Source organism: Peromyscus eremicus, chromosome 1 (genome assembly GCF_949786415.1).
Source record: "Peromyscus eremicus chromosome 1, PerEre_H2_v1, whole genome shotgun sequence".
NCBI lineage: Eukaryota > Metazoa > Chordata > Mammalia > Rodentia > Cricetidae > Peromyscus > Peromyscus eremicus.
Genome location: NC_081416.1, coordinates 111,656,803 through 111,680,046, shown reverse-complemented (window position 1 = coordinate 111,680,046; position 23,244 = coordinate 111,656,803). Strand labels below are relative to the sequence as shown.

Below are 23,244 nucleotides of genomic sequence, written 5' to 3'. Positions count from 1 at the left end.
TAGTGAGTTTTCAGGTATCTGGTGCTTCTCACTAGGGTGTGACTTCCAATCTGATAATTAGTTTTCTATTGTACATTTTTCATTGTAATCCAAGGAGCACATTATTCTCAAGTCTTTGTTGCTTCTCCCAGGTAGAACTGAATGGTTATGTTTTCAAGATCACCTCATGTTGAAAACAAGGAAAAATTATACTTTCCAGTAGAGTTGTGAGAAAATAGACATGGAAATCACACCTTAGTGAGAAGCACCCGATATCTGAAAACTTACTACTGTTGTACACAGAGTACAATTTACATATAAGATATATTGTAAGGATACCATGCAGTGTCATAATATTTTTCTCAGACTCTTAAATATTGTTACCCTTAAATATTGAATATTCTCAAACTTCATATTCTTATAGAATTAATTTACACTCTATATGGAAGTTCTTCAAAAATGCCATGATGTGAATAAAAAAACTATGGCTGTCTGAAATCACATATTCATTCAGGGTTATCAACCAGCCACTGGTGGTTCTCATTTATTAAACTTAAAAGTTAGCATTCTGAATGGAGAAGTCTGAAGTCCCTCCTGGACTTCTGAGGCTTCTGAAAGGAGCTGCTGCTTCTAAGGCTGCTGGGTTCATTTGCTTTGCACAGTAAGGATTCAGAGGTTACCTTCCTATATTTCAGGGAAAATTACATATCAGAGGCATTGTGAACTTTGGGGGCTGTATCAGTATAAGTGGATACCAATTTAGATGCTTGGAGCTGTTGTGCTGCCTCACATAACATGGACACATTCGATGTTATCAAGGAGGATAAATTATTTGTGTGATGTCATCCATTATAGCAGCATTTCCATAGACGATTCTTTACTGCTGTGTGTCCCTAGTCCTGGCCCAAGCCTTAGGTCTCACAACCACTTCTTCATGTCACAAATCTTAATCCTCCAAAAAAAAAGTGTCGGTATCTTCATTATAACATCATTTCTCTAACTGGTTCACTGTATCTTAAGTTTCACACAGTAAGTCTATTTGACATTTCTATATTCATTCACCTCCCATGATCCATTAATAAGATACTGGCAATGCTAAGCACTGTACTATATGCAGGAAATATAATGGTAAATAAAGCCAAAATGCACTTGGTTCACAGAGAACTGATTGTCCATTCTGAACTAATCTCAAATCTCATGGTAGGATTAGAGGCTTTGCAAACAACAACAACAAAAAATGAATGGTCAACAAATATTAAAGGATTAAATGAGATGCTCGCCTTAATCCACAGTGTTAGAGCTTGTGAAAAATACAAGGAAAACAAGATTGTCTAAGGCTTCACAAAACTCATACTCTATGAGGGGGCAGTAAAGTTCATGGATAATTCTAACATATGCCATAAAGTATTACATGTTGTGGGTGGGAAGATGAATCAGTTGCTAAGTTGTTTTTCTTGCAAGCATGAGAATCTGAATCCAGGCCGGGCGGTGGTGGCGCACGCCTTTAATCCCAGCACTCGGGAGGCAGAACCAGGCGGATCTCTGTGAGTTCAAGGCCAGCCTGGGCTACCAAGTGAGTTCCAGGAGAGGCGCAAAGCTACACAGAGAAACCCTGTCTCGAAAAACAAAACAAAAAAAAAAAAAAAAAAAAAAAAGAGAATCTGAATCCAATTTCCAGAACTCACATAAAAACAAAACAAAATAAAACAAAATAAAAAAGCAATTGTGGTGGTTTAGACTTGTAATTTCAGTGCTGGGGAGGCAGAAACAGGAAGATCACTGTGTCTTATTGACTAGACAGCCATCTGACTTGAGGGCCATAAGAGACTCTGCCTCAAAAGACTAAGATATTGTTCTCTACTGGACTCCATCTGTTCTAAAGGGAAGTTTCTTTGATGAGGAGAAAGACTACACTAATCTGTTGGTAAAAGGCAAATGATTACAGAATGTGGTTAGGGACTGTGCTGATTTAGCAAATTGATGCTTGTAGATTCTCCTAAATTCACCATGAATTCACTAGTACTGAGTAATTAGCTAGGTTTCCAGTTCCCGCCATGGTTCCTTTTTTATTGAGTTGGTCTTAAATCCAAATAGAGAGCTACTGGTTACCATCAGGGCATATGTGCCAATACTGCACACTTAGGATAGTCATGCCAGTTGGTTATTGATATGGTTCATAAGCATCATAGCTGGATAGGACTGTTTGTTTTCCCTTTCTCCTTTGGAAGCTTGCATGGTGACTTCTGGTAGCATGGAAGCTTATCAGAAGCCACACCAATAAAGTCTCACGAACATGATTGTCAAAACGTGAGCTGAACAAGGACAACAGCAACGGATATGCCAAAATGAATAAGGAAAAGTCCATAAAGGTTCAACCGTACACAAAGAACTATAGGCAACTGAGGAAAGCTGAGAGAAGTAAAGTTGTTCTTCCCTAGAGAAAAACACAATTGGTTGTCCAATGCCAAAGAGTCAGCCCGGAAAATATATGTACAAATAACATTAACTGGACTGTACTGGTTATATTTAAGAATATGCATGTACATGTGTGCATGTAATAACAATTAGCGCAAAAAGAGGCCATAAATCGAAGGAGAGCAGGGAGAGATACATGGGATAGTTTGAAGGAAGAAAGAGGAAGAGAGAAATGTTGCAATTGTATTATAATCTCAGAAATAAAATTTTTAAAAATGAGGAGAATAACTCTTGAAGAAAGACACCGCTAATTGTTCTCACATATATACAAATACACATACACACTGAGAGAGGTGGGGGAGGAGAGAGAGAATGCTACATGTTGTAATGGTACATAGGTACATTTCCATGGAGACACAATGGTAAAAGATTAACTTTCTTTGAGATATGCTTTGCCTTTCAGTCACACAGGAAATAATTGGCTGTTCCACCCACTGTGTGTAACAGAAATTCACTGGTGTATGTGTAAGTAATAACTAGACATATTTTAAAAATAAATGAGTGGGGTGAGCTTGATTCTATGTAACATTTTCATTAAAAGGTTACATTGTATTATCCAACAGCACCCTCAAAACTTCCAATTAACTTCTTTACCATGCTTTACTGTCTTCCCTTACATTATCCTTTTTTATTTCTCCTTACTGGTCATAGGAATAATAAGAAAGTGCTTTATCATTTAGAATAAGAGCAGACATAAATAATTAACATTCTGTCTTTTAAATATACTTTTGCTCATTTCTTCACCCCAGAGTTATGAGTTAACATATTATAAAATTATAATTAATTTACCTCTCATAAAAGGAGATATCACTATTTAAAAAAATAAAAGGCAAAGAGTCTTTGGGGAGTTCTCCCTTGAACTTTGGCCTTATTTTTCTCATTTGTAAACTGAGTTTATTGAATCAAACTAAGAAGTAGCTATCTTGAATGAGCTGCTGGGCTAAGGAGTTGTCAAGAAAGTGGAAAGAGTTGGTGTTCACTGGGTGAGAATGAGGAAAGTTATGGTTATATCTTTATTTTTAGATGTGTACAAAGCTGGTTATATGAGATTTTATAAACTAGCACTTAGGCCACTCGATCTATATCCAAATGCAAGTTCAGCCTGAGGGCTTCTTTCTGCAGCCTTTGGTCTAGATAGGTACTTTCTCAAGTCCCTGATATCGAGGACATTCTCAGACTCTGTCTTCCTGATGTAGTCTTATATTTCTTTGCTTAACACAGACTAAGCTTCAAAGTTAAACTGCCCAGATGAATTAAAGGCCACATTTTGTGGACTGCAAAATTAAATTTGTAACCACAGATTGGAGGTTTTGTGTATTTGATAATCCTTTTGGAGTCTTCTGACTTGATTATATACTGATAAAATTGGCCCTAAATACTAAAGCTTGTATATCAAGATCCAGGGTAGAATAAAGAGAATAGAAAGGAAATTTAGCCCTGATTTGTTTTTATTTCTCCTTCAAAGATGTCTGCGAATATCTGACAAGTTTGGGTTAGTGCAGAACTTCATGCCAAACTGGGTCTGGCCTTGAGCTAAGTCAACATTGCTAAAGGAGTCCAGTTCTTTGGAGTACCAAGATACAAGCTAATTCATATGCCTTTTCCCCTATAGCTTACTGAATGAGAAAAGAAGTTTGAATAAAATGGACCATATTATTATGTATATCTCAGGCCACTTAAATTAGCTTAATAAAATTAAATCTATTGGCTCCTAACAAGCTTCCATCGCTGTGTCTATAGCCCAGATATTGAGTTGCTTTTTGTTTTTGAGGACAAAAATTTTATCTTTTTCATCTATGTATCACCAGCATGCAACACTCTGACATGCAATAAGGACTTAAATACATTAGTTTATAGTAACTAATTTAATTGTCTTTGAATGAATCAATGAATTAAAGAACTAATAAGAAGTAGCACAGACACTGAGAGAAACAATTAATAAATGGGACCTCTTGAAACTGAGAAGCTTTTGTAGGGCAAAGGACATGGTCAATGAGACAAAATAACAGCCTACAGAATGGGAAAAGATCTTCAACAACCTTCACATCTGACAGAGGGCTGATCTCCAAAATATATAAAGAACTCAATAAATTAGACATCAAAATACCCAACAGTCCAATTAAAAAATGGGCTATAGAACTAAACAGAGAATTCTCATCAGAAGAAGCTCAAATGGCTGAAAGACATTTAAGGAATTGCTCAACATCCTTAATCATCAGGGAAATACATATCAAAATGACTCTGAGATACCATCTTACACCTGTCAGAATGGCTAAGATCAAAAGCACTGAAGACAGCTTATGCTTGAGAGGATGTGGAGCAAGGGGAACACTCCTCAACTGTTGGTGAAATTACAAACTTGTACAGCCACTTTGGAAATCAATATGGCGCTTTCTTAGAAAATTGGGAATCAATCTCCCCCAAGACCCAGCTATACCACTCTTGGGCATATACCCAAGGAATGCTCAATCATACCACAAGGACACATGCTCAGCTATGTTCATAGCAGCATTATTTGTAATAGCCAGAACCTGGAAACAACCTAGATGCCCTTCAACTTAAGAATGGATAAATAAAATGTGGTATACATACACAATGGACTACTGCTCATCAGAGAAAAACAATGACATCATGAAGTTTGCAGGCAAATGGATGGAACTAGAAAAAAAAATCATCCTGAGTGAGATAACCCAGACTCAGAAAGACAAACATGGTATGTACTCACTCATTAGTGAATACTAGATGTAAAGCAAAGGATAACCAGACTGCAACTCACAACTCCAGGGAGGCTACCTAGTCTCCCTGGACCCTAAGAAAGACACAGGGATTGCCCAGCAACAGAGAAATGGATGAGATATACATGAGCAAACTGGGGATGAGGGGGAATAATGGAGGGCAAGGGTCAGAGGAAAGAAAGCTTAGGGGAGCAGGAGGTCCCAGTTGGATCAGGACCAGAATGGGAGAACAAGGAAAGAGACACCATGATAAATGAAGACCCCATGGTAATAGGAAGAAGCAGAGTGCTAGAGAGGTCCCCAGAAATCCACAAAGATACCTCCACTATAGACTACTGGCAAATGGTCGAGAGAGTGCCTGAACTGACCTACTCTGGTGATCTGATGGCGGAACACCCTAACTGTCATAATGGAACTCTCATCTAGTGACTGGTGGAAGCAGATCCAGAGATCCATGGCCAAACTCCAGGGGGAGCTCCAGGAGTCCAATCAGCAAGAGAGAGGAGGGATTATATGAGCAAGAGTTATCGAGACCATGATTAGAAAAAGCACAGGGACATTAGCCAAACTAGTGGAAACACATGAACTGTGAACCAATAGCTGATGAGCCCCCATGAAACTGGACCAGGCCTTCTGGATAAGTGAGACAGTTGATCTTGAACTATTTAGGAGGCCCCCAGGCAGTGGGACCGGGACCTGTCCTTGGTGCATGAGCTGGCTTTTTGGAACCTAGGGCATTATGCTGTGAAACTTTGCTCACTCAGCCTTGGTGTAGGGAGAAGGGGACTGGACCTGCCTCAACTGAATTTACCAGGCTGGGCTGAATCCCCAGGGGAGACCTTGCCTTGGAGGAGGTGGAAATGGGGGTGGATTGCGGGGGAAGGCTGGGGGTTTGGGAGGAGGGAGGACAGGGGAATCTGTGGCTGATATGTAAAATTAAATTAATTATAAAATAAAAATATTTGTTAAAAAAAAGAACTAATAAGAAATTCCCTCTATATCCAAAGCAACAACAGCAAAAGAATTAACTATAACTCTGTTAGTTCTGGTAAGACATCTGAAGAATGATTATTAAACCAAACAAAAATAAGTCATTTAGAAATATAAATGAAAGGTCAAGAAATATTGGTAAGACTTTCATATCACACCTATATGATTAGATGGTTTAGTTTTCTCCCACAATATCAGCCCATGTTCTAGAAATTTCAAATTTGATATTATATATGTTGATACTATTTAAATTGCATGAACAATACTTACTTAGAAAAAAATGTGCAGGTGTAGTGATACCTGTAATCCCAGAACTAAAGAAGTTGAGGCACAAGGATCTTGATTTGAATCCACCTGGACTATGTAACCTGCAGACCGGGGGGAGGGACACACACACACACACACACACACACACACACACACACACACACAGAAAAGAAGGGAGGAGAGAAAATGGAAAAAGGATAGGATAAGGAGAGAAAGGGGTGGGGGAGGAAGAAGAAGAAAGCAGCTAACCTTCTTATCTCCAAATCTGTAAGCTTGCATCTGATTCCTCTGGTTTGTGGTTCTATTACTAATTCCATTTTTAAAGCCTCCACAGCCTTGTGCATTCATCAGACATGCTCCTCATCAAGTAGTTAGTCTTGATGTTAAGTAATGGTTTTCACTGTGTTCCATGGGGGAAATGAGAGAAAGGTTAGTCTATATTAGCTGAACCATTTTTCCCAGGTAGTTTTTTTAGTTAGTGAAAACACGTTGACTAATAGATGAACCAGTTGTCAGGTGGTGGTGCTGTATGCCTTTAATCGCAGCACTCAGGAGACAGAGGCAGGTGCATCTCTGTGAATTTGAGGCCAGCCTGGTCTACAAAGCAAGTTTCTGGACAGACAGGGCTACACAGAGAAACTCTGACTTGGAAAAAAAATAGATTAACTAATCACATGAAATGATTCTGTTATAAATTTCTGTTGTTCGGTTTTTCTTAAATGGGCACTATTCTGCAAAGGAATGATTTCCCGAATAATTTGATTAGACAAACTTAAAACTGGATCTGTTATATAGTGACACTTGTGGAGGTGCCCTGTGATTCATCCGGCATAATTCACATAAGCATCTTTTGTTAGTAGTGCCAATCATGTGTCAGTTTCTATGATAAGCTACAAAGACAGCATCTGTGACCAATACACAAGCTTGGGAAATCCAATGTGTAGGGAAAGCCAATGGAAGACTACCAGCAGAGCTATAATAAAATCAAATCTAAGCTACAGTTAAACTACAAACAGGCAATTTATGTTTAAGATGTTTACTGTAATGATAGAAACCATATATGTGGAAAAGGGACCTGTAGTGATGAGGAAGGGTGATGTGGGGGTAAAAGAAGGTGTACAGTAACAGCAAACACAATACACTACATACATATATGGTGTTTTCAAAGAACAAACTTAATCTACTTTAAAAAAAAATGAATGTGTTAAACAGTGTTTTAGTGGAGAAAGGACAGGGTTGACAGGTGTGGGAGGGTGATAAGAGAGGGTGGATGTGACAGTAATAAGAATGAATTATTTATGTATATGAAATTGTCAAAGGAAAAATTTAATCAATAAAAAATGAATTTTAGTAATACAAGCAGAAAAGTATATCCACTCACAATTATTATGAGATTTTTATAACCATAGCAGAATATTTTCAGCCAGTTAAATAATGTAATAATTCATATACATACCCATGGGGAAAAGGTTATCAACCTCCACAGTACAGTATAAAAGCAGAGTATAGAAAAGTATGTGTGCACACTGCCATTTATGGAAAGGTATCTATATGCTAATTTATGAGTGAAACTAATAAATTCTTGGAGAAACAGTAAACAAGAATATTGTTTATTCCTTTTAATTACAGTGTATTCTGCCTGAAAAAAATACTGAATATCTAGGAGCAAAAGAGAGTTGTTTTCATTTTATTGTCTTTTAAGTTTCTCACTGTGATTTTGAATCCAGAAATATAAATATAAAAATACTCAAATAATTGAGACATTTTAAAACTCCAAAATCCTGTAATAGGAGTTGAAATAGAAGGAAATAAATGCATTAAAGGAATGTAGAAGGATATGATAAGTTGAATGAAATACAGAATTGTATCAATTTTTATCTTTAAGACTGACATGCTTCAGGAAGTCTCTGAGGGTTCCATTGGATTTAGATTTCAAAAGCCATAGAACATCCATCTCACTGGGATGAAACCCAGATAGACGGCCTAGTTTTAAACTCTTTTTCTGCTGCCCAGTTGCCGTGAAAGAGTAGAGAAACTAATTTATTTTTCTATCATAAAAATAGTATATATCTCAGTGGGAAATGATTGGGATGAATTGAGTCAATATTTGCATCATACTGAATAAGAAACCATACTGGCTCTAGAGAGTCCTCACTTATATGGCACTTGACCCATGGGAAATGAATCAGGAACTTAACAAGGTGTCTGATATCTGATGAAGATATAGCCAATCAACTAGTTATGGTTTTCTAATTTCAAAATGTGTCCAAATCAGAACATGCCTCCCCTTTGCTACCGCTATCATCCCAAGCAAAGCAACAGCTACCTGCTTAGTAACTCAAGCATGATTTTTTCATCTCTGCAAAAACCAACTCATTCCTCACTTGTCAGTCAATGATTTTCTAACCTTTCCGTGTTCAACATAAGATTTATCCTTTGTTCCTCCTCTTCTTCTAAAATACTTGGGACCATATGAAGCATCCAATCTGTTAGTCGTCCTCACTTTCCTACTTCTGATACATTCAGATCCTGACTTGAATACACCACTCGGTATCCTATAACAGAATTTTTTTACAATGAACCACTGATTCCACTTTCATTCTGTTTTCCATGTAAAAATGTAAATTTCTTAATGAAAGTCAGGAAACCCTCCAAACCTATATATTATATAACCATTGTTTGTTTCTCATGACTAACATCTTATTCTTCTTCCCTTTCTTTATAATCTTTAAAGAATACACCAGACATAGTCACACTGGTGCAATATATAGTGTTTATCAAGCACAGACTTCTCCTAGTCTTTATGTTTTGTATATGAAAACATGAATCAGGCCATTAGCAATAGGACTGTTATGGGACAAGTTTCATTGGCTCCAAATCCATACTTAATTCTCCTGTTTCCCTACTGCTCACTAATAACACAACTTCCTGTATAGTTTGACATCATAAACTTTTATTGTATTAGTGAATTCATAGTTTTGAGGCTGCATTGAGACTGGAGGAGGTGAGTAATACATTATCACGTAAGTATAGTGGAGACCAAATATGACAAAATCTAATTCTGTCAGTGGGAAGACATACTAGCTGAGGAAATGAAGATTGGTTAAGGATTTTTGAGACAAGAAGTTACAGTGTCATAGATGTCTAGGGAAATTAATTTGACATTTAACTAAATGGGTAACATGGAAAGACAGTGTTACTCTGAGCTAAGTCACTTGAGAAGGCAAGTCTTGATCTAGTTAGGGAATCACATCTTTCTTCATGATTTTGAAACAAAAACCACGAAGGGTGGAAAACACTTCAGAAAAACTTGTTAGAAGCTTTTTCCTAGTGCAGTCCCCAGCTGTGAAGGTGATGAGGTCTTTCTAAATGTTTAGGATCTATGAGTGTGGCTATGGAAGACAGCTGGGTAATATTTCAAAGTTAATCCTTAATTTATTTCTCAACAGGTTCTCTGACTCTAAGAACACATCATGTTCAAGATTCCAAAATGGGATTTGTGATCAATGCAATCTACTCTATGGCTTATGGGCTCCACAACATGCAGATGTCCCTGTGCCCAGGCTATGCAGGGCTCTGTGATGCAATGAAGCCAATTGATGGGCGGAAACTATTGGACTCCCTGATGAAAACCAATTTTACTGGAGTTTCTGGAGATATGATCCTGTTTGATGAAAATGGAGACTCTCCAGGAAGGTACTATTACATTTCTCATTATTGACAACATCTAAATAACAGTCACTTTCTGTTTGGGGGTCTTTCCTTTTTGGTTGCTCAGGCTTCTGAGACAGGTTTGGCTAAGGCTCATATTTCAAAATGAGCCAAGCCAAACAGGGACAGCCTCATTTCCCTGTGGTCAAGGAAGAGCACTGACCTTAATACTCACTATGTAGTTTTGAATTCATCACCATTTCAGAGGCATAAACTTAGAGGCAGGACCCTCAACTTATTGTAGACAATGAAAATCCAACCCATGGGTCTCTCAGTGCTTTTTTGTCAGGTTATTGCCCATCTTTGGTTACTTCTCATCACAACACTGTTGTCAGACAGGAACAATTCCATTTCTGGTAGCCTAGAACTAGGGTGGGGCTCCTGCTCTTCTGTTCACTCTATCCGCTGGTGAGTCACATCACACATTATTTTGTTACCCTATAACGGAAGTGCTTTCTCCCTGTTGAGTTAACAAACAGAACTTTCACTCTGAATTTTTTTGTATTATTTATGTGGAGGTAACTTAAATTTATGGAACTTGTTCATAATTATAAGCTAGCCTTTGGAGAAAACACTAGGCATTAAAATCTTACTAGAATTCAACTCTATCTCCTACTTTAAAGATTTGTTTTGCTGCCAAGCAGTGGTGGTGCTCGCCTTTAATCCCAGCGCTTGGGAGGCAGAGGCAAGTGGATCTTTGTGAGTTCAACAGCTTGGTCTACAGATCGAGTTCCAGGACAGGCTCCAAAGCTACACAGCAACACCCTGTCTGAAAAAAAAAAAAAAAAAAAAAAAAAAAAAAAAAAAAAAAAAAAAAAAAAAGAATAATAACTTGTTTTGATAAATATTATATTTTGAGTACACAAGGGATAATGAATTGAATTTATAATGAGTTATGGCAAAGCTAGGTCACTACTCTGCTTTACAGAAAAAACAAACAAATAAATTTTAAAAAATGAAAATCCGAAGGATCCTTTGGTTCCATGTTCTTTTCCCAGCAGCAGTTTATGCCTAGCAGCTGTGTTCAGAGAACTGTCTGCACACTGTTTGCAGCTAGCCCTGCCAAGAGAACGACGACGCTTGAGAACCCCCGCAACTCGAAACCCGTGTGGCCACACCTCCTGCCAGCAGCCTAGGTTTAGCTCATTTCCACATCCTGAAGTAAGCTGGAGCTGGCCCTGGACACAGCTGTCAGCAATGCACAAGCCTCCCTGCCAAGAGGCAGGCAGCTAGCTCCAGGTCTCATGGCCAAGTGAAAAACTGGGTATTTCCTATGTTCTAGAGACTTAAAGCGTTTCAGACTAGCCCAGATATTTGCAAAAGTAACGGGCTTTTTACTGTTTTCTACTTTGGGACTCTTCTATATGTTCCTTGTGGGGAAACAGAAACATTTTCTTATTACCAAGGAGATTTCACATGTACTGTACGTCTCGATACTAAGCTTACACTCTGATTCCTGGGCATGGATTTATTATTCTTGTGTAAACTGCAGCACTGATGTTACCCTGGGCTTTGTTAATAGATTGATGATGGCAGCATCACTGTCTCAAGAGCTTTCTTGTCACGTGTCCAAGCCAAACCCACAAACCGGATGAGAAGGAAATGTCTCTGATGGCTCAGCTCCAACACAGCGGGAAATCGTAATGAATTAGGCAAAACATCACTGCCTCATTCACAGCTCTTTTAAAAGTTTGTGATAGAGATACTTTGAGAACACTGCATCTTCTCCCCTTTTCAAATCTCTTCAAGACTGATAAAATTCTAGATATTCTAGATATCTTCAATAATAGCATGCATTCTATTTTGCAAAACAAATTTTACAAATTGGTGTTCGCTTGGAGTCTAGCCATGCACTGCTAAATTTAGTTATTAAATTAAAACATTAATAATTAACAGAATTACTTTGCAACTTTTTGTTTTGTCAGTGCATCTAGTTCATGTATACAGTGTTTATGCTGAACTCACTGACTAATAATAATAATAACAATATATAAATATGTACATAAAATATGCATGCAACCAAATGGAGCAACACAATGAGATGCAATCTGCAAAAATAAAAATATAACTAACATTTACCAGTGTGTGTGGTTCAGAACACACACTAAGCTAAATACAATTTTTTTAAACATATGAAATAAGCAATATTTTTATTCTCCTTTCTTGCTATAGGAAATGAAGTTTATAAAGGGTAAATGGGGATTAGGGAGATGACTCAGTGGTACAGAAATTAAGCTAGTGTGAAGACCGAGGTCAAATTTCCAAAACCCATATAAAGCTTAGCACAGTAACTGTTATGATTCTACTGTGGGAAGCAGAGTAAGGAGAAACCCTGGGAAGCCTATGGACCAGCCAACCTGGAATATATACACACAAACACACACACACACACACACACACACACACACACACACACACAGAGAGAGAGAGAGAGAGAGAGAGAGAGAGAGAGAGAGAGAGAGAGAGAGAGAGAGAGGAGAGAGAGAGAGAGAGAGCTTGTTTCAAACATGCAATAATGATCAAAGGATGCCAAGGATAGACACCCAAGACTGTTGCTCTTCTGACCTCCACTTGTGCAATAGGGCAAACACTTGCTTACACACACACACACACACACACACACACTAAGAAAACAAAAAAAAAAAGGAAATGGCTATGACTCTCTCAAAGTAATAGTCTAGAAAAAGAGTGTTAAAAGTTCTTAGTACCCCAGGCTTCAATATCTCACCTTACACATCAGCCTTACAATCCACCAGACCAAGTAAAAGAAACATATTTCCTGAGAAATGTATTTGAAGGAATTGTATTAGGTTGTGTGAGGTAAAAGGTTTCTTCTACACAGGATTAAAGGGATTCCCAGCGGAGGGAGGATCCAGATAAGCCTGAGGTAGTGAGGAATACTGCTAAATCAGCAGGGTCATGAGAGAATCCTAGACAGAGAAAGAAGACATTGATGTATCAATAACTGTTCTCAGTGCTATGATTATATACCTGACAGGAAGCAATGTATAGGAGGAATGATTTGTTCCTACTCTTGATTGGAGGAGGGTTCAGTCCTCAATGGTAAAGAATGCACAGTGCAGGAACCAACCTGTAGCTGTGGCAGAAGGAATGTTAAGCCCCACCTGGACCATAGCTGCAAGGGCCTCTGCTTAGCCACTTGGCTGAACCTGAGGAACCACTTCCCAGGAGAACCAATATCCAAGAGCGTCTCTTTGTTCAGGCACTCTCTTATTAAATAAAAGTTTTAAAACAAATTTCCATTGCTATTTCTTGATGTTATCGCTGTTATATTCTGGTGCTATCAATGGGTGGGGCCCTACCTCTAGGCCACCTTTTCCATTGCAAAGGTTTTGGTTTATCTTTGGCGGACCTGATACCTTTAGAGCTATAGTCACTTGGTCCGAATCCACTTTGTACACACTGCCTGCAGCTTTAACACACATGCAACCTTTTCCTCACCAAACTACAAAGTTTTCATAACTTTCTGCTCCCTCTTACTGTACATATGATTAGGAAGAAAGACTACTCAACCCATAGCTTTGATGTTATGGCGTGCAGGATCTTCTCATAACTCTGGCAGTTTAGTGAAATCCCTCATCACCCCCAAGTTCTTCCTTCCTTTCTCCAAACAACTCAGTCCATTATTTTGGAATTCACCCTAATTCAATTATTCAGAACACAGACAAATTCTTTGTCAGCGTTTTACCCAAATGGCTAGTAAACCAATTCTGGAAAATTGTGTTCCCCCTTTAAAACTTCAATATCACAGTTTGTATTATTCACATTTCTGTTAGTATGGTAATCTTTCAAATTCCCTCTAGAATTTCTTGTTTTTCTCTGCTTTTAGGACTCTAGGTCTGTTCTCCACAAAATCCAACTCTTCCATATTCTTCTCAGAAACCATCTCGAAATGCTTAAGAACCATGTCAGGTGGTCATAGTAATGATCCCACTTCTCAGTATCAATTTTCTCTGTTAGTAAATTTTCTGAAAACCATGACAAAGTACTTGACAAACTTAGAAGAAAAAAAAGGATTTATTTTGGGTTGCACTTTGGGGGTGCAATCCCTCATCGTTGGCAGAGCAGGGTAGTAATGGTCTCCCACAGTTGTAAGAACAGGAACAGAAGGCTTAAGACAAGAAGCAGGACCAGTATGTGAACCTCAAGCCTGCTTTCTAGTAATTCTTGGGCTCCAGCTAGTTCCCATCTCCTGGAGGTTCCACAACATCCAAAAAAAAAAAAAAAAAATCTCCATCACACAGGACCAAGTGATCAAACCCATTAGCCTATTGGGGACATTTTACATCTAAACCATAAGGTATAGAAATCAATTCTGATGCATCCTTTAAGATTATTTAAGACCACTCTTTGTTGTTGTTGTTGTTTTTTGTTTTAGCTAAAAAATTTTGATCTAGCTGTGCTACAGAATCTAGAATGTTTGAATTTACAAAAGTTTACATTAATATTGTGTCCCAATGTGCTGTGCATCAACAGTCTTAATAACATTAATATTTCTATTCCAGAACATTATGAACATTGACACCTTGCTCTATTAATGGACTATAAATAACTTAATATCTGTCAGGTTTTATATGGAGATAATTATAGATAGGCTTATGTTTTGCTACCTAGTGAGCTATAAAAAAATTCTGGTTTTCAGAATTCTGAGGCTTTCAAATTTTCACATAATAAATGTGAGCCTTTACTATCAGTAATCTAGGTCATAGGTTGGAAAAATGTGGTGGGCAAGCCAAGTAGAGTCTGCAGTAATAAAATTTTGGAGTACATAGTAACATTTATCTAATGAGATATCATGTCTGTGTACATACTTTATTAACAGTACTGAGTGCTTAGATACCATTTCAAAGCCTAAAACATTTGCTATCTAGTCTCAACAGCAAAAGTTGGCTTGGAAACCTTATCAGGAAACTCATCTTAAGAGGTCTGACTGCTGCCTGTGTTGTCCATAACTTCACAGACAAGATGGAGAACGAACATGTGGTAAACTGAATACAACTGATTATTTAAAGCAAACTTAGACAGTATGCTGTGGGGTAGATGAGTGTGTGAATGTAAAATATTGGGAAACAATCATATAAAGGAATGTGATATAAAATTTTAATAGAGCGCCGGGCGGTGGTGGCGCACGCCTTTAATCCCAGCACTCGGAAGGCAGAGCCAGGCGGATCTCTGTGAGTTCGAGGCCAGCCTGGACTATCAAGTGAGTTCCAGGAAAGGCGCAAAGCTACACAGAGAAACCCTGTCTCAAAAAACAAAAAACAAAAACAAAAACAAAAACAAAATTTTAATAGAGCAACAATCTTATATTTTATATTAAGTGACTAAATATATTGACTTTAAGTAAAGTAAGAAGGCATTCTGTAGTCCCTTAAGCAACCACTGGGGATTTTAAAATGAAGAGAAAGAGATATGAAGCTAATAAAGATACTTAGAAAAAAAATCACCTGAAATGCGACAGAACACTAGAAATTGAAGTATAAGAACACATGGGGCAAGAAAAGAAAAAGAGAAATAGAAATTGCAGAAAATGGTGTGCACTAAATAATTCTTAATACATAACTACTTGGGTTAAGGTGCTATACAAAAAGAGAAGTTCTATATAAATATTTGTTTTCCTGGATAGAAATCTGAGTCTTAGCAAAGCAAAGAGATAGTCCTGTGGTCACATAGTCAATCATCTATTTTTTTTAATATTACAATAGAAATACTTTAATGTGCATAGTATAAGTTCCACTATTGGTAATATCATATTAAATTTTTGGTGAAACTAACTCTCTGATCTCCCTTTAAATTGTGATTTACCCTACCTAAAAGGCATAGATCATTAAATTTTTATGTTTTTAGGATAGGAAAGATATGACTGAGCAAGGACTGCTCTTCCACAAGAACAGGGTTTGATTCTCAGCACAACAATATGGCTCACAACCATCTGTAACTACAGCCCCAAGGAATCCAACACACTCTTCTGGCCTCTGAGGCCATAGTAGACATGTAGCCCACAGACAGACAAGCAGGACCAAACATCCATAAATAATATATATATATACTGCTGTATCTTGTGGATCAGAGCTTAAACAAAGTACCTAGTGGGCCAGCCCATTGCGAAATTGACATACATTTAATAATCACATACTTTTAAAAACGAACTTCATATTAGAATTGTGGCCTAAAAACACATTAATAAACTTGCCTCTCCACAGTTTTGATCTCCAGTGATTGTTCAGTTCCCAGCAGCATTTTAAGATTCCCTTCTAAGGATGCTTGCTGTAACTTGCAGAACTCTGGCCACTAGGAAATATCCTGACTTCTACAACAGACCTACTCTGGTTTCTATTTAGGGCTTAAGTGGAATTTGTTGGAATACTTTTTTAGCTTTTACTTTTTTTGGTTTTGTTTTTGAATGTTACATAATATTGATTAAAGGTTTTTCTTAAGAGTAGTTCCTGTAGACAGTTGGAAAGAGATGGCTGTGAAGGCACCAAGGAAAGGAGAAAAATGAAAAAGGACAGTAGAAAGACAGATCATTCACAGTAGCACACTATGATAAGGAAGAAGTTTTGCACAGAAAGAGACAGAATTCAAGAGACTAGAGTAAGAGAAAGGTAGGACAGAGGAGGGAGTGGGGAAAGAGGAGGAAAAAGAGAGACCAGGCTGGCAGTAACAAACTCTCTCTAGTAGGGTCCTGTAATTAGTATAACACTCTAATATTTGTTTCTAATATTGTTTTATAACTGAGATCTTCATCAAATCTATCAATTAAAAACATTCTGAATTATTTACTGCTTGCTCCTTTGGAAAATGAAATAAAATCTCCCTGATTACATAATGGGTAAACACTATAGGAAGCCACTAAATTTTCAATTCTCACCTAAAAGTTCAATAAGGATACTTTAGAGACCCTCATTTTGTTTTTCACTTTTGAGGAAGAATGAAACCTACATCTCCCTTGTGAGTGTTGTTTAAGAGTCTTATTTCTATTTGGAAAAAGAAAAGTGGAGAATCTTTGCATGGAAAGTTATTCCTATCTGCCTCCACTTTTGTTTGGTGCACAGCTACTGAAAGTTGCTATGGAGATAGCACATGTTCACAGATAAGCAATTACTGACATGATCTTTGTTGTTGCTGTTGTTATCTTGTATATAAAAACAAACAAACAAACAAACAAAAAGGCTCATTCCACAGGGAAGACTCATAGTCTCTGGGTTAACTCTAATAATTTGATGAATTAAACCAAAATTAAGAACTAACATTTCTTAAAGTCATTTCCTGTCAATGTAGCATGTGCCATTCTATAGAGATTTTCAATTTTTCAAACCCTGCACCCCCTTACCATTTAGGCTCTCTTTTACAGAAAACTAAGGTCATCGGACATAGATCATGACTAATCTAATAAGAAGGGGAACAGTAGGTGTAAAGAATAAAAGCTTGCTTAGGGTTCTGACTCTGACATCTGAGTTCTATGCAAAATGGTCATAACAATTAATCTCAGTAAGCTTCAGTTCCATTATCTATAAAATTAATAGCTTAGTCTAGACAGTTCTAGGATTGAGAATTTGAAGAAATGTGTTGTGACTCATTTTTGTGAGCAACTGAGTCCTTATATCTTTTCAAGTCATCAGTAGCCAAAAAAGAAGTCTCCAGATACTGACATTTCTTTCAGACTAGACAGTTCAAAGGTTATTTGTTGCAAAAAAGTCATGTTTTAAGACTGAGAATCCTGTGGGTTTAAAGTGGCCAGTGACATAGTACATGAATTCTTCTTACTTCACTGTCCTCTGTTCTAATTCCTGCAGTCACGGCATATTTAGTAACCCCAGGGCAACTTTGACAGCATGGAAGAAGTACCCCTAGAATCTTTATTTAGAAAGTTACTCAACATAAATTGATAGCGAATAAAAAGCAATGGAAAAGAATCCCAAAGTTACTGACCAGACAACAAAGTATGAAAATAGATTAACTCTGAAAATGAAAATATAACTACAAATTTTAATCAGTAGCAAACAAAGACTGGAATCATTTATAGCACTATTTTAGTAGGTTGATGTCAAGTTCATTCTTTGTATTTCTACGTAGGACATCAGATTGACTATGTCAATTTGGTGGCATAACTGTAACTCTAAAATTAGTTTCATGTGTATCCATTTTCAAATAGCTAAACATGCTGAGCATGGGAAGTTAAAAGGAACGTTCACAAACCTACTTGCCTGTGCTGAATGTTCTGGAAAGCAGGAAGTATAGTGCATGATGTAAGGGCATCCCGTACCAAGGACCACCTGTAGAAATATGCAAGACTGTTGAGTGGTTCATTGAAAATCTCTGGAAAACGGTTATAAATACTCCCCTGGAAACATGAGAAAAGGCTTGACAATTGCTCTACTCACCTATTTTTGTCCCTAGACTCAGAATGAGAACATTGGCTAAGAAAAACTGAGAACTCCTGGCACCTATCTACTTTGCAGTAGTTTTCGACTAAGGTGCTTTCCAAACTATTTTCAGTATTTTTTAATACCCTTTAAATTATTCTTACATGATGAACATCGATGTATGGTAAAATAAAGACAAAATCAGACCTGCATTTTTTTAAATAAATTTAGTCTGTTTAATCGACAAGCTTCCCACAGCTTTAGTTAACACTAAAATACAAAGGAAAAGTAATGGAATGAAGACACCTTTCAAAGTCCAAGCTCTTCCAGCCTTCCAAAACAAGAGCTCTTTAGTTCTGTACACCAATTGAAAGAATAAGAAAAAATATGAATGAGAACCATGATGTTTCATTAAAAAACAAAATAAAACTTTTTTTTTTTTTTTTGGTTTTTCGAGACAGGGTTTCTCTGTGTAGCTTTGCGCCTTTCCTGGGACTCACTTGGTAGCCCAGGCTGGCCTCGAACTCACAGAGATCCGCCTGCCTCTGCCTCCCGAGTGCTGGGATTAAAGGCGTGCGCCACCACCGCCCGGCCAAAATAAAACTTTTATGTGACTGAAGGAACCTCCCTAAATTACCCTTGTATTTCCTAACACCCAAAAATGAGTTCAAAGAATAAGTAAACTTCACAGGGAGTAAGGAAACTCTTTAGCATGTCACTTAAACATAGGTAAACCCCTCCCTGTTTTATTTTTCTCCTGAATACCAGCCCAAGTCCATGTTTATAATTTCTGAAGTTCTTTCAAAACTGTCTTTCATCCTTCCTGAGATCCAGTCTGTACCACATATTGTTAAACGGTCTTATTAATAATAAAGAAAAAACCCGGTGCCAGATACTGGGGTGAAAGCTGAAAGATCAGAGAAACAGAACAAGCCACAGGCAACCTCACCTCACCAACTACTCAGCTGATCCTGTTTCCATGAATCCTCAGACTGAAAGCCCCTCTTAGCCCTCACCCTTGAGGGTCTCAGTTGCACTGCTGCTTAGTTCTTGTCTCTTCCCGCCTTATATACCATTCTCCACCCAGCCATGTCACTTCCTGGGATTAAAGGCGCATGTGCTTTCCAAGCAAAGGCATGAGATCTCAAGTGCTGGGATTAAAGATCTGTGCCACCACTGCCTGATTCTGTTCCCAGTGTGGCCTTGAACTTACAGAGATCCAGACTGATCTCTGCCTCCAACGCGATAGGATTAAGGGTGTGTGTCACCATTGTCTGTTCTCTATGTCTAATCTGGTGGCTGGCTCTGTCCTCTGATTCCCAGATAAGTTTATTAGGGTACACAATATATCACCACACCAGTCACTTTCTCACACAGGACTATTTTCTATTTCAGATGTAAGCATGACTCTAAAAATAGGTCTTCAAAGTGAAAATGAAATAGGTAGAATTTTGTCATTCTAAATATACCATTACGGAAAATGCCAGTGTGATTTACGCAACAGTAAATGTATTTATTGGAGGAATTAAATTATTGCCTTTGCATATATGAGTATTTATGATCTTAGCTGAATAATAATTATATTCTTGTTTCTAAGGTATGAAATAATGAATTTCAAGGAAATGGGAAAAGATTATTTTGACTACATCAATGTTGGAAGTTGGGACAATGGGGAATTAAAAATGGATGATGATGAAGTATGGTCCAAGAAAAATCACATCATCAGATCGGTGTGCAGTGAACCATGTGAAAAAGGCCAGATAAAGGTAATATAGAACCCACATTTATTTAATTGTTTCAAATTGAACAGTATTAACTCTCATTGGATTTTTTTTTTAATTTGGCACTTGTTTTATATTTTACGTTGTAAGCTTCTAATGGTAGAAAATTAGTTTATTTTTTACATTATTCTGACCAGTTCTTTAGGAAGCCTAGCTTTCAACCCTCAATAGTCTGGGTAGCTAATCTGAGCTCATTGATTCAACTGAGGAGTCACCTTTGTCCTGCTTACTCTTTCTGCATATGACTGTTTCTAAAGATAAAGACAATGATTCCCCAGAATGAGTAGTTTAGATCAGGAGAACACATTTAACAAATAGCTATCAAAAATCTCTAGGTAATAGTTCATCAATGCCAGTGGGAGAAAATAAATGTGATATCCTCATCAGAAGATTTAATATGAATGAGGAAAAATATATGAAAAGTAAGCAATGTTATGATAATGTGATTGCTTCATTAAAAGAAAAAATCAGAGAAGAGAGGGGCTCTTCTGAGTGAAATTTAAAGCATCAGACCATGAAAATGGGTATGATTTCAAGGAAAGATCATAGATGTATGGGAACCAGCAATAGATAAGGTACAGAAGGAACAGATTGAACACTAGAATGACATTGAGTAAATGGGGGTATATACGTGGTTGCTATGAGTAGTTACTACAAAAGAAAATATCAAACTAACAAATAAAGTCCACTTTTTATGGACAGTTTTCAATATTATACTAAATAAACAACCCATATTTTATGACAAAGAAACAACAGTACAATATTAACTAAAGTGTTGACACATGTTGGCCCACAGTAGATGACATTAGTAAGTAGCATTATGGAACATGAAACAAGAAGGAAGAGTTAAAATACAGGATGCTGACTGTGGTGACAGGGAAAGAACATTAAGAGTCAGGACAGAAGTGACATTGAAGAAAAACTCTGCAGAGGTCCAATCACTCAGTACCAGAAAAACAAAATATGAGAAAATCAACTACAATTCCAACTCCTAATAAAGAGTATCATTGTCGCCGGGCGGTGGTGGCACATGCCTTTAATCCCAGCACTCGGGAGGCAGAGGCAGGTGGATCTCTGTGAGTCGAGGCCAGCCTGGTCTACCAAGTGAGTCCCAGGAAAGGCGCTAAGCTACACAGAGAAACCCTGTCTCGAAAAACAAACAAACAACAACAAAAAAAGAGTATCATTGTCATAAATGAAAGAAAAATGACTACCTGAGAAATGGGTCATCAAATAAGGCTACTTAGCAGAACTGCTGACTGATTTCTGGGACACATACTATGGAAGTAAGAACTGACTCTTAGAATTTCTGGTGTGTTTCATGAACATACAAATACACACACACACACACACACACACACACACACACACACACACAACAGAAAAGCTGTTTGAGAGGAAAGTACAAGGGTTAGTTTCAAAATCTGTTGATTTTTGATAAAATAAGTCAATGATAATTGGTCTAGAAAAGAAAAAAGACAAAAGATGCACACATATAAGGTCAAAGGTCCAGATTTAAGAATAAACTGATGAGAGCTTAAATTGGCACTCTGAGTATATTCAAATTGGTCAACCTGAAAATTCAAAATAAAAATAATAATAATGGACACCAAAAATAAGTCTTCAAAAAATATCTAGTTTGAAAGTATAAAGAAAGAAGAGATTGGAGAGAGTTAATTCTGAGAGAGAGGGAGACAGCAGAGAAATGCTGTCAGCAACATGGTGGTCAGCAGAACACAAGCCAGGGAAGAGGAAGAAAGAGGAACAGACATGAAGACTGAGAATTAGCCTTTCCTCTGGATCTTCTGGGACAGAAGGCAGGCAAATGGACAAAACACAGTAAAACAGAGTATGAGGGGGAAGCAGGTAAGAAACAATTTGCTACTCTGAAGATTCTAGTTTGAAGTCCAGGAAATAAAAAGTCAACAAAGATGACATAAAATATAATTAAGAAAATAGGGGAAGTTAGTTACTGAGGCATAAAATCCTGGAAGAAGAAAAATCGTGTTGAAAGAATTCAGTTGCTTATCAAATAACCATGCCATCTCAGCCAATCAGAATACATAAGTTTCCTTGGATTTTTTTCAATTAACTCTACATTTACTCAAACTTGCAATGCTTTTGAGATGTTAGATATAAACAGAAATATTTTAATATTGGTATAGGGTCTTCAGTGGAGGGCAGTAAGAGAATTTCAGAAGCTAAGGCTACACAAGAAAAACAAGACCAATAAAATAAGAATAATTTTAACACCTGGAAAAAGGTTTAACAGCTTGTGGAATTTCTAAAAATATTCATATCTTTGTTATGACATATGACAAAAGTTGAAACTATGATGAGAAAGCTAAATCTGTCCTGCTGCCTGTCTTTATAAATAAAGTTTTATTGAAATACAACCACACTCACATTTTTGTCTTTGACATATTGTCTGTGGATACTCTTATGCTTTACCCACACAACTATATGCTTCAAACTTTAGATATATACTATTTGACAGAAAAGTTACCTAACTCTTGGTAATACGGTAACAGAAACATTCTTCATCTTGGCAAGTGACCCTGTGTCTAAAATCTTCATGTAAATGCCTTTGTGGATTCATCTAGACTATCAACTATACCTAACTTCTAGTGCTACCTATAGAAACAAATACAATTTAATAATTCTGGCATGCACTTTGCTTTTTGACAATTCATGACATTATAGTTTGAATATAAACCTTCAAAATCCTTGAAAGTATGAGTAGAGAGATATCTTGGCATGCTTCTCCATCATGTTGTATAGGATATAACTTATATAATAGTAGAGCTTGATTCCCTATTACCATAGTCTTAACACTGGTTATGTATCCACATTTGCTTAGTTACTCATTTTTAAATTGTTTTCTATGTAGATCTCATTTCCACTCTATGCAGTACACAT

General features: G+C 37.3%; 1 protein-coding gene across 2 annotated transcripts in view; it reads left to right on the top strand.

The window, feature by feature from the left end:
- Positions 1-23,244, top strand: part of Grm5 (glutamate metabotropic receptor 5) — a 455,620-nt gene that overhangs the window by 359,146 nt on the left and 73,230 nt on the right. For both annotated transcript variants that reach the window (XM_059271812.1, XM_059271820.1), the window contains exons 4-5: positions 9,896-10,142; positions 20,142-20,310. In XM_059271812.1, coding sequence (XP_059127795.1) covers positions 9,896-10,142; positions 20,142-20,310 — 416 coding nt within the window. The remainder of the gene's footprint in view (positions 1-9,895; positions 10,143-20,141; positions 20,311-23,244) is intronic.